The 11,905-nt window shown below is 51.5% G+C and overlaps 2 protein-coding genes across 5 annotated transcripts; both read right to left on the minus strand.

Annotated features, from left to right (window-relative positions):
• Positions 1 to 250: 250 nt before the first annotated feature.
• LOC114862553 (histone H2B 1/2-like) lies at positions 251 to 814 on the minus strand. The gene has a single exon (XM_029163009.3). It carries the CDS (start codon positions 775 to 777, stop codon positions 403 to 405), a length of 375 nt encoding a protein of 124 aa, XP_029018842.1. The 5' UTR covers positions 778 to 814; the 3' UTR covers positions 251 to 402.
• Positions 815 to 1,339: 525 nt separating this feature from the next.
• LOC114862514 (potassium voltage-gated channel subfamily A member 1) lies at positions 1,340 to 11,755 on the minus strand. Of its 4 annotated transcripts, none has more exons than XM_029162919.3 (3): positions 9,368 to 11,755; positions 9,120 to 9,266; positions 1,340 to 3,070 (listed from the first exon to the last, which is right to left on the minus strand). In XM_029162919.3, exon 1 carries the CDS (start codon positions 11,404 to 11,406, stop codon positions 9,700 to 9,702), a length of 1,707 nt encoding a protein of 568 aa, XP_029018752.1. In that variant the 5' UTR covers positions 11,407 to 11,755; the 3' UTR covers positions 1,340 to 3,070; positions 9,120 to 9,266; positions 9,368 to 9,699. The 4 variants fall into 4 exon arrangements, with proteins under 4 accessions (XP_029018752.1, XP_029018750.1, XP_029018748.1 ...); XM_029162917.3 differs by adding an exon at positions 4,783 to 4,992 and having other exon boundaries at positions 9,120 to 11,755; XM_029162915.3 differs by having other exon boundaries at positions 9,120 to 11,755.
• Positions 11,756 to 11,905: the final 150 nt, after the last annotated feature.

Genomic DNA, 11,905 nt, shown 5'->3' on the forward strand with positions numbered 1-11,905 from the left:
GTCTTTTTTCAAAAGATTTATGCTGTACTTTCAACGTGTTCGCTCGTTGAGACTTCTCGTGGCTGTAAATACTGAGAACCAGGGTTTGAACACTTTAAAATCCATTCAAGTGCAACCATGATGACGCTAGTCAAAAGGTCAGACCAGTCCAACGTAAAAACAAAGTATACAAGCTAGCTATCATTCTTCAATCACGTCCGCAGGCAGACTAAGGCGCCCCTCGCCAATCAATGACGTCAACTCAGGAAAGTGAAGTAAGATTTCTTACTTTTATTACATTTTACATGTATAATAAAATATAATAAAAATAATTTTAATTGAATATAATCACAAAAACACAAGGACTGGTCTTTAGGTCATAGTGGGCGGCTCTTAAAAGAGCCTGTGTGGTTGCAGCACTGTCTACTTGGAGCTGGTGTACTTGGTCACCGCCTTGGTGCCCTCGGACACCGCGTGCTTCGCCAGCTCCCCGGGCAGCAGCAGCCTGACGGCGGTCTGAATCTCCCTGGAGGTGATGGTGGAGCGCTTGTTGTAGTGCGCCAGACGGGAGGCTTCGCCGGCGATGCGCTCGAAGATGTCGCTGACAAAGGAGTTCATGATGCTCATGGCCTTGGAGGAGATGCCGGTGTCGGGGTGGACCTGCTTCAGCACCTTGTACACGTAGATGGCGTAGCTCTCCTTGCGGGTCTTCCTCTTCTTCTTGCCGCCCTTGACGGCGGTCTTTGTCACGGCTTTCTTGGAGCCCTTCTTGGGCGCAGTCTTCGCTGGTTCAGGCATCGTTCGTTCGGTTCGAACTCAGACGTGCTGTTGACGCCGGGGCGGCTCTTCTTCAACTCTCTTGATGCAAATAAGACTGAGCTGGCGCCTTTCTGTGATTGGTTGACTGTTAACGCGTCAGTTGTGAATGCAGTGCTTTTGCCTGCGCGCCTTGTCTCGCCGAAGGCTGCAGCTTCATGTATGTGTAGCGTACACGACAAATTAAAACAACACATTTATTTCTAGTGGATGCGTCTTTAATTAATGAAGCTCCGGACATCTTCAAACACTGAACCATCAGCTAACAGCTGACGCATTCTAGCGTCTATAAATACGCAGCCGTAATCGAATGAAATATTCTTATGGAGAAAACCAACGTATGTTTGAGAGATACATGTAGTAAATTAATACTATCTGTAAAAACGAAGCGTAATCTCTATGATCGTGTGCTCAATAATGTTTGATGTATCGTTGATAGTTTTGTTAAGTTATGGCGTCTCTAGTGTTTTACATTAGTTGTTCAAATAGCGCACTCTAGCGGCCAGATATGGAAGTACAACTAACTTCTCAGGAAACACTCAGCTCAGTTCGTTGCAGTTTATTTCATAAGTTTTCTGCATATATTATTAGCATTTAAGAAACAAGATTCTTGTTATAAACACGACGTAACATTAACCCGGATGAGGTTTAACATGTGATACACTTAAACCACGTATACACAGAGAAACTTTTGGCTTATTCAGACCAGTTTGGCAGCAGTTACCGTGGGAACAGAGTCAGTAAAGGTCATTGATGGATGGAGGCAGTTTCACGGATGAGTCACACTTACAGGCGGCGAAGTCCACAGACGCCACACAGAAGGGAAACTACCTCCAGAACCCAACGTCCCTGGGTGAGTGTGGCTGGGTCCAGTCAGAACCGAGCACTACAACAGAAGCTTAACAAACACTGAGTAGTGTCCAGAGAAAAGCAGAACAATGTGGGATTCAGAAATCAACTTTGTGGACCTGGGTCCAGTTTGTGCCTCTAAGGGTTTTGCCTTATTGTTCCGGTCCAGTCACAAAAACACAACACTGCTTGTTATCACAAAGAAGCTTGCGTCAACATTCCTGCTTCCGAGGTCCAGAAGGTTTTAAAGCTTTAGAGCATCCCAGGCGACGTGTCTGAGACTGGAGCTTTTATCCACGACCTCTCTGCAGATCCATTACAGAACCGATATATGATGAGAGTGGAGACACAGCACATCTGTCTGGATCACACCAACTGTCTCTGAGCCCGTTGTTACTTCAGAGATGAATGCAGTAAACTGAGAGTCCTGGATAAAAGCCAGTGTGAAAAGGCCAATTCCCTGAAAGTCACAAACCAGTGAACAGAACCAAGTGTGAGGCGCATGGACGGGTTCTAGCACTAAGGACTAAGGCTGGACGTCAGGGATAGCAGCTTCAAGGGAACACACGACGTGATTCACAAGTGCAGAAACAGCATGGAAACAATAAGACGAGGACTCCTGTAAGTTCTCAAACGGTCTGTGTGTGAACCAACGATTCAGAGCTTCAAATCCTTCCCCCAAAGCTGGTCAGCTGCTGTCTGCTTCCACCTCGCCTCGATCCGGCCCATTTCTCACTTTCTATTTGAGAACTTACAGTGTGTCAGCTCCCATCGGTCGTGTTCACTTGCACACTTACAGTTGCTTGATTGATATGTAGGAGGAAGAAGTACAAAATAACAGGCCACACAAAGGTAGAGAAAACCAAACACTTCTGGTTGGTACAGTAGAAACCCAAACGCGGCGGTGTCGGACCCTGAATGCATCTCGCTGCTGCGCAGTGTTTCTCCGACAGGCTATGGCTTCGGCCCTGGAAGATGGTGTGAGGAAAAGTCAAACTGGACAAAGCGTCTGAACGTCCTATGTCCCTTCTGTCGGCCTTTTTTTGTCTGCAAATGAGTCTCATCAGTTTAGAAAAACAGAAATCAGTACAACATCAATACAAAAATAAACCAGAGTTCATCCAAAGTCCACACGACAGCTTCACATAAATATTGACTGATATTGCACGGGGGAGTCTGATATGAATAAAATCACTGACACCATTTGTAGAAAAAGGACGTCGACATGGCTGAAAGCTGCAGGTTCTGTTGCAGAGTCCTGGGTCCATCATCAGAATCCTCTGAGTCCGGCTCAACGTGAAGATGGAAAACCTCCTGAAGTTTCACTGGTGAGTTTCGGTTAAAGGCACAGAGTAAAACAAAAAACAGTTGCTGAAGTCTGAAGTGCAGCAGGTGTTGAGTGGTTGTGGAGGACGTGGCGTCGCCTCTGTGGACACAGAACATCAGACATTAGTCACAGGCCTCACACAGAACAATCGGACCTTTAACCTCCCCCACCACCACCTTCCCCGCATCTTCCTCGAAGTTAATCCCCTGCAGCAGCAGATGGCGCCGGCAGCGTCCACGGATGCGCCTCGGCAGCTCCTGTAGTTATGAATGATTGCGTGGTCTTAAGCATTAAGTTGGATCAGTGTAATCCACCACAACATATGCAGCAGCGGCGGCCCACAGGCCAGATCCGGCAACAGCGTGCTCCCTGAAAGCTCCCCGAGGAGCCCCGAGGTGCTAGCGCGCCTCCAGAACACGTCTCCCACATATCTGTCACACGTGTCCAACTCGTGTCCCACGTCCTACCAGAACAACCGGCTTTTAAAACCAACCTACAGGCATTTAATACTTTGCAGGTATTTGTGTATCTGACGTTGTGTTGTAACCGTCTCTGCTCTACGCGTCTCCTATCGATGTGTCCTTTGAGCTTTTTAGCTTCTGACCCTCACGTTGTTCTTCCATGGACCGTCCACCAGGAGGCGCTGCAGGGTTTCAGTCTGGCTCCCGGAGAACGCGGTTTGTCCTGTAAAAAGGTTTGTGATCAGGACTTTTAGGTCCCAGCTGCTGCTTCCTGCCACAGCGTCCAGCGCTGCGCTCGCGTCCCAGCAGGAGGCCCAAATTCATCCTCTGCAGTTTCTCAGGTGAAACCTGCCGAAGCTGGTTCACGTTAAACCTGTGACATGCGGGCGTGCGATGGACTTGCGATGATGTGAACAGAACGGGTCTGTGCCGCCTCGGTGCACGCTGGCGTCGGCTCATCGGACATCAGCTGCACTAAATGCACAGTGAACAAACAGTGACTGCTAGATGTGATGATTCACTGCTGGAGTTGTGAAAAATCACACTAACCTGCAGGGTGTGTGCTTCTCTTACTGCTGGCGTGTTGTGGGGGAGATTTTATTTTCACTTCTGTGCCTCCTACACTTATTAATTTGGCTTGAGTACAAAAAGATGAGATTTGGTTTCTCATCCATTCAGCTCATCACAATAAATAGCTGCTGAAGATCGTCCCAGCAAGTCACTGACATCCGGCTCTGACCAAATGAGAGGTGACAGTCAGGGTCTCGGTGGAAGCGAATGTCACGTGTGAAGAAGAAGAAGAAGAAGAAGACAAAGACGAAGAAGAAGAAGACTTGAAGGTATGATGACGTCGCCTATAGTGAACATTGTTATGAAACAGTTGGAGAAAATGTTTGTTTCACTACATTTATAAAAAGCAGCTGTATTAAAATGGACGTGTGACAGCGTTGGATGAGTGTTTTGGCGGCTGAGCCTCAGTCGCAGCGCTCCGTGGGGGAGGGTCTCTCTCCAAAGCCTGCTCTGACCTCTGACGGGCCACAGCGGAGGATCACAGCGCCATCACCATTATGTACTTAATAACCACACACTTAGAGCCAGAGAGCTTCTGCAGCCATGACTCCCTTTAAAGGGATCTGCATCCAGCGTGCAGGAGTCTGCGTTCATGCATCATCGTTGCTGCTCGGACCTGAACCTGAGTCCGAGCGCCTGTCCTGACCCGGTGAACCCCAGCTCCCTGCTGGCCTTCAGCTCGTCTGTGGCCTGAACGAAGCAGCGCTCCACGCGCCCACGGCTTCGCACCATCGCCCTCACCCACAGGAACATGTGATGGAGACGAGCAGCGAGACGGACCTGAGCGGGCCCGGACCGGTGCTGCCTTCAGGGACTGCGTCCGCGGCGGTAGGGCATCAGCATGTGTCCTGGGACGCAGCCCCGCCGATGATGCCACGCGTCGGCAGCCTCCTAGCGGCCGAAGGAAGGAAGCAGCAGCTTTAACTGCAGCCAACGCTGCTGAAGGACGCTGGACATCTGCAGCCTGTTGAATCCTCCACCATGTGATGCCTGAGATGGAGACAGTAGAAACGTAGGCGATGGTTTCATCGGCGCTTCACGCTCGCTTGACCACCGACGCCCTGCTGTGATTGGCCGCTCCTACCACACACACACTCACTGTCTATTTATATCTGGGCTCCACATCGTGAATATTATTAATTAAATGTGTGTGTTCATGTGTGACTGATGAGGCACATGAAGTCAAACGTGCTGCTGACAAATTCTTACACAAACCGCGTTACGTGACGCAGCTGAGCCACCTCGTCTGTACATAATCAAACAGGATTTTCCCTCTTTAAGCTTCTAAAAATAGGGGCAGGGGCCCATGAGTGTCCATCCGTTCACACGGGCTCAACCTGAAACTGTGTCACTAATACAACACTACTCCCCTGTATTGAGTTAGCTTCCACATATCAAATCATTTGAGTGTTTTCACTGAGCTCTCGTGTAGATTTAGGGAAGTCACTGACAGGTCATGTGGGCGATGAGCTGGAGGAGCGGCACCCTGGGGTGCCACCCATCGCCCAGCGTGGGTTCCCTCGCCCGCTGCAGAGCTGCACTGAGCCGCTGAAGCAGAAGCGATGGCTCAGCCGCTCATGTGGAAGCGCTGCAGTCAGTCGTCTGTTAGGTAACGCTGTGCTTGTTTTCCCATTTTTACCAAACTGCTGAAACACATCAGACACTGATGTGACAGTTAATGTGCTGATTTTACACTAAACGTTGTCTCCTTCAAAGTCGGGTCATCGTCAGTATTAAAGGACAAATGATCATTACAAATAAACGAATAGCAGCTGACTCACTAGAACAAACAACAAGACGTGGAGCTGCGCTCCTTCCTTTGCTCATCTGTGCTAATCAGCCTAATTGTCTCGGGGCCAATCAGAGCCGGGCTTCAGGGAGGCTCCGCCCCCAAATAGGAAGCGCTTGACAAACTGTTAAGCAGCACATCTACTGGTAAATAAACCAAACTTAAGAGTCTACGTTTGATGACAGCTGGTCAATATTCCATCAGGTTTCGGAGGTGGACCCACGTCTGCTAAGCGCGTCGCATATCTGTGATTATCAGGGCTCGCGCTGAACAGAACCACTTTTCTCCCAGGCTCAACAATTAGGTTACATAAGCTCATCTGAGTTTCACATTTCCATGTCACAGACCTCGAGGCCAGCTGAGCAGCTCGGCTCACAGCCCGTAGTTGTCACACAGCGACGGGCCAGTCCTTTCCTATTTACTCAGCCAGTGACCCGGTTCAGCCCGGGTCCAGAACAACCCACGTGAGGAGGCAGCTAGCTCCAGCGTTCTGGGGCTGCTGTGGTGTCTAGGCTCCAGATGATGATGATGCCGGTGCCTCTGCCTCCACACTGTAAAATCTTCTAATTACTGCTGTTTGTATGAGAGGAAAACATGGAAAACAAAGGAACCCCCAACAGCTGAGAGAGACGACCCTGTTCAGCCTCAGGGGAGCAGGAACCATGAAGATGGCTTCTTATGCAACGGGCTTAGCCGGCGCCTGCAGACGTGGGAGGCAGTGACGTCCCGGTGTGAGCTGTCACAGCCTCCGTGGAGCTTCAGCGTTTGCAGAAGTGACGGTGACTCAGCTGTGTTTGATCAGAGCGGCCGCGGCCTCCAGAGAAACACCTGAACACAAGGCTCGTGCTCGCCTGAGGCTCGTTGTTTATCATGTTTTCACTTCCTGTGTATTTCATTACAGATATAAAATGTAAACAGGAACAGCTGAAGAACCGGGTATGATCAGGAGCACGCCCAGCGTCCTCTGGGCTCCAAGGTCCAAAGAACGGATCCGAGCAGAAAGTGGGAATGTTTAAAAGTGGTGACATCAGAAGCTCCGTAAAAACGGAGGACCCACCGGGCTCAGGGTTCGGGAGCCGGGCCGGGCCTTTGCCCTCTCTCTGCTGTCAGCCGTGCGTGTTTTATATATATATATCTGTGTGTTATGTAACGTCCTGGGCTCCCTCCTGCTCCCAGCGCTTCCCCAGCCCGTGGATCAGGAGAAAGGAGCTCACGCTAATCACTTCAGCCCCTCACAGGAAGCGCTGTCTTCCGACGGCCATGTTCAGTCACGTGCGTCTGGTCACCGTGGCTAATCGAGCTGCGGGGCCTGAGGATCAGAGGAACCAGATAACGCATCCATGAAAACTTTCTTCCTCGTGTTCCGTGATGTGCCTGGTGGCAGCGCTGGCCGCAGATTACGTCGCCGCTGGGATTAGTCATGGATCCAGTTTTGCCGTCTCTCCGCTCCGACTGAAATGAGGCGTCACTCATTCTGACGGCTGCTTCCATTAGCGGGAAAACTTCTGCAAATGTTCCCAACTTTTTAAGAACGCGGCTTAAATTTCATGCTCGAATGCTGCTGTCACACCAGTGCGAGGCGTTCAAGGTCGCACAGAACAACACACAACGAAGGAATGGAACTGCCTGTGAGAGGATCACACCTCCAACAACGTCCAGAACTCAAGCACAACAAAAACACTGCTAATTAGTCCAAAACAAACCAGATGTTCCAGTTTCGCTCCGATCCCTAAACGTTTCCTAAGGCGTTCTGGGCCTCTGGTTCTGGACATGGCTGCTTCTCTGCGGGGGTCTGGCGGCGGCTCCGGTGCGTCTCCGGCCACTGAGCCCGGCTCGGCCCACAGCAGACGGCTTCTAATTGGGATGTGTAGCGTAGGGATTACACGACCGCCGCTGCGCTGCCAGAATGCGAGTGTTGGACGGCGTCCCGGTGCTTTTATATCTGGCTAATTGACGTGTCCAGCAGATAGTGAGGATAAAGCAAACAGGCGGGACGTGAGCTTCACCGCTGCCTGTGGCATCAGGCCTCTGTCGGGAACAGGTTCTGACTGATCCGTGTGTCCGTTTGCGTGGGGCCCTTTGCTGTAACCGTGGAGGTGGTGAGGCTTTAAACTGCCGTCAGCTCAGACACGTGTCACATGACTAATTATGGTCTTTGTGGTGTCTGCTGTTCTTCACGCGCCTGAGACTTCACCTCATATTTATTGGTTCCGTTCTAGTCGACATGTGGGCGGACCGATGCTCCCGTTGCTCTGAGCCACCGGCCACCGGCTCTCCATGCGCGGCCTTCGTATCCGGTTCAGGAGCCGGACCGGGGGACGGAGCGACTCGGGCCTCTAATTACCGCGTGAACTCACATGGAAGTAACGGGAGGTGCGGGCCGGCATGTACGTTGGCTTCCGCTCGGCTGCGTCCAGATGCTGCACCGCTGGCGGGGAGCGGCGTAGGTGAGACCACGTGGGTCGGCAGCAGATTTTTGTCCTGCAGCTCCCGAGCGCTGACAGGCTCAACACATCAGACATGATACTAAAGGACTGTTTCCTTCATGCCACAATTGTCCCGGTAATAAAGCAGGAGCGGCGATGGAGTAAACACAGCGTTACGTAACCTAACCGGATCCGGGCGGCGAGGCCCGCGTCGCTCCCAAAGTCAGCACGAGAGATCCTGAAACCATTAAAGGCGCACGACGAGGTCAGCAAAAGCTGAGCCCAGAAGATGCGGAGGAAAAATGACAATGGAGATGGAAGAAAGGCGGAACCTGGAGCCGGAGACTGCTCCTCATTCATTTCGCTCGACTTCTAGAAGGACCACGTTCAAACCCGCAGAGGTCGAGCCTCTGAGCCTCCGTCCGTCCTCACGTTAGACAGGTCTCTAAAACCCGAGGGGTCCAACGGACCACAGCCTCTTCTCTCAGAACATATAGGAAACAGGAGCCATTCAATCATACAACACCATCTCCCAGAATGCACTGCAGCATCATGTCTAGTGACTTCGCTGTGTGATGGTTGTTTCAGAGCAGCGAGTCCGTTACATCATTCTGTGTTTATTTGTCATGTTTGACGCTAAACTGAAGCTTAGACAAACGTTAGAAGACGTCAGAATCCAGCTGCTGATAAATTACAGGCCAATAGGTTCATGTTGCCAACATTAATGTAAACATTTTATACAGAATTTTGTATGATGGATTTTCCATCCCTGGATTTTCAGCAGTGAAACCATTTATCTAAACGAGTTGGACATGTAATTAAGGTACTTTGTTCTTTGTGGACATTTTTTTGCTGTTTTTTGTATTTCAGAAGCTCTTATGGTTTGGGTTTGTGACACGTACCTGGGTCAGTGTTGCCTCTTTGCTCCAGTCTCCTCTCCTGTGTCGTCTTCTCACTCTGCTTGCTCCCATTTATGTCCCTTAAAAATGTTTTTTCTGTTGGAATGATCAGGAACAAGGCTGTCGCTGTTCAGCATCTTCCTCCGTCCTCTAAAAGTTAAAGGATGAGTATTTAGAAAAACTCCTGGACAGAACCTGAGTGGAGAAAAACATGCGTCTGCCTCAAAAATAAAGTTGTACTGTATCCAAACCTGCAGCGGCATCATATCCGACCCACAAAAAGCGGTGTCTGCTGCAGCTTCTCAGCGTAAACAAGGAAAGGTACGAAAAATAAAATTTGGCTTTTTCTTTTCGAAGCACTGAGTGTTTCCTAGTTTATGTACAGAGTCTGTCCTTGTGCTAATCCTCTGGTGTCAAGTAATTAATCCCCAAACACAGTCCGAAGAGGCTGCTGTTGTTAAAGGGCCTGACTCACCATCAGGCTGTTCGGGGGCAAACGGTTCTTTTTTGAAAACATCTCAGGATTGTAAAGCGCCGATCCTCCTGCTCTGATGTAAATGGCTTAAAAGTGACAAGTGCGGGACTACAGGTCCGTCTCCCGTGTGTCCAAGCAAAACGCGTAAAGGGATCTCTTGAAGTCCATGCTGCTGTTCGCCTTGATGTTCGCCTTCTCCACCGCAGCGCTCGGGTCGTTGTTCTCCACATCCTGCGACTTCGCGGACGACTTACTGCCTTTGCGCTTGAGTTCGGGACTCGCCCTGCCGCTGTTCGGCTCGTCCTTCAGGGAGGACTGGTCCTGGTCCGTCTCCCTGTGATAGAAGTAGTTGAAGTTTGACACGATGACGGGCACCGGCAGCGCGATGGTCAGGACGCCGGCGATGGCGCACAGAGACCCGACAATCTTCCCCCCGACCGTCACCGGCCTCATGTCGCCGTAGCCAACGGTTGTCATGGTGACCACGGCCCACCAGAAGGCGTCGGGGATGCTGGAGAAGTGAGACTCCGGCTCGTCCGCCTCTGCGAAGTAGACGGCGCTGGAGAAGAGGATGACCCCGATGAAGAGGAAGAAGATGAGGAGGCCGAGCTCGCGCATGCTGGCTTTCAGGGTCTGCCCCAGGATCTGCAGCCCCTTGGAGTGTCTGGAGAGCTTAAAGATCCGGAACACCCGGACCAGACGGATGACCCTCAGGATGGCCAGGGACATGGCCTGCTGCCCGTTCTGGTGCTCCTGGCCCTGCTGCTCCGCCAGCTCCGTGCCCACGGTGATGAAGTAAGGCATGATGGACATGATGTCGATGATGTTCATGATGGTCTTGGAGAACTCGGACTTGCTGGGGCACGCGAAGAAGCGCACGAGCAGCTCGAACGTGAACCAAATGACGCATGTGGTCTCGATGATGAAGAAGGGGTCTGTGAAGGTGAGGGACGGCCGGGGCACGGTGCTGTTGTCTATCCGGCTGGTGACCGGCAGCTCCCGCTCGTCTCTGAACTCCGGCAGAGTCTCCAGGCAGAAGGTGATGATGGATATGGTGATGACGATCACGGACACGATGGCGATGCCCCGGGCCGGACTGGAGCTCTCGGGATACTCAAATATGAGCCAGACCTGCTTCTGGAACTCGTTCTGAGGCAGCGGCTTCTCCTCCTCCTTTATAAAGCCCTCATCCTCGCGGAACCTCTCCATGGCCTCCTCCCCCAGCTGATAAAACCTAATCTCATCCGCGAACACATCAATTGACACATTAACGGGTCTCCGGATCTTCCCCCCGGACTGATAAAAATACAAAATCCCATCAAAACTCGGTCTGTTGCGGTCGAAAAAGTACTCGTTCCGGAGCGGGTCGAAGTACTTTATCCTCTTGGCTGGGTCTCCGAGCAAAGTGTCAGGGAACTGGTTCAGGGTGCCGAGCTGGGTCTCGTACCTGAGCCCGGCTATGTTGATGAGCACCCTCTCGTTGCTCTCTGTGTCCATGTCCATGTCCATCATGTCCTCGTCGAACAGATGAGGACTGTGGTCCGCGCGTAAAAGCGCATCCATGGCGTTCTCGCTGCAGCTGAAAGTGTTGTTCATGTCGTTGATTTTCCAGGAGCCGTGGTGCTGATGCTGCTGAGGACTCCCCCGGGTGTTCAGCTCCTTGCTGTAGTCCTCGCCCAGTCCGCTTTGAACGAAGCCCGGCTGAGGGACGTCCAGCGCGTTCCGGCAGCTCTCCTCGGCATTGCCGCCGCCGCCGCCGCCGCCACCACTCCCTTTGGCGCCTCCGTTCTCAAAGCTCACCAAGGCTATCTCCATTCCGCAGCCATCCACAGTCAGTGCGTGAAGAAAGAAGGAGACTTGTTGAGCTGCGCCGCGGACATCCTCCGATATCAGCAGGAAAGTTCAAAATCTGCAGCAGCTGAGACGGAGTCGTGCAACAAATGACGAGCGCTGCTCCGCTTTACACGGGGGCACGGGGGCTGTTGTCGATGAAGCTTAAAGCTGAAGAAAATATTAAAAAGCACAGGAGAAGAGGAGAAGACCCGGATGACAGAGTAGGCTGCTCTGGTTATTCCTGACGTCAGAAGTGCTGCTCAGACCGTGTAGCTGCTTCTGAAAATGTCTGTGGTTGTGAGACGAGCTGTCATCCTCCCTCTTTCTCTCTCTCGCCCCCCCTTCTCTCTCTCTCTCTCTCTCTCTTTGTCTGGGGGCGGAGACGCGCTCCCTCTATTTCATGGGTTTAGTTGCGCATTAATGTAAATTCTTCCTAACTGACTTCACTCATTTTTATACAGGAAGATAAAATTAGACTCTT

The sequence above is a fragment of the Betta splendens genome, chromosome 9 (genome assembly GCF_900634795.4).
Source record: "Betta splendens chromosome 9, fBetSpl5.4, whole genome shotgun sequence".
Lineage (NCBI taxonomy): Eukaryota > Metazoa > Chordata > Actinopteri > Anabantiformes > Osphronemidae > Betta > Betta splendens.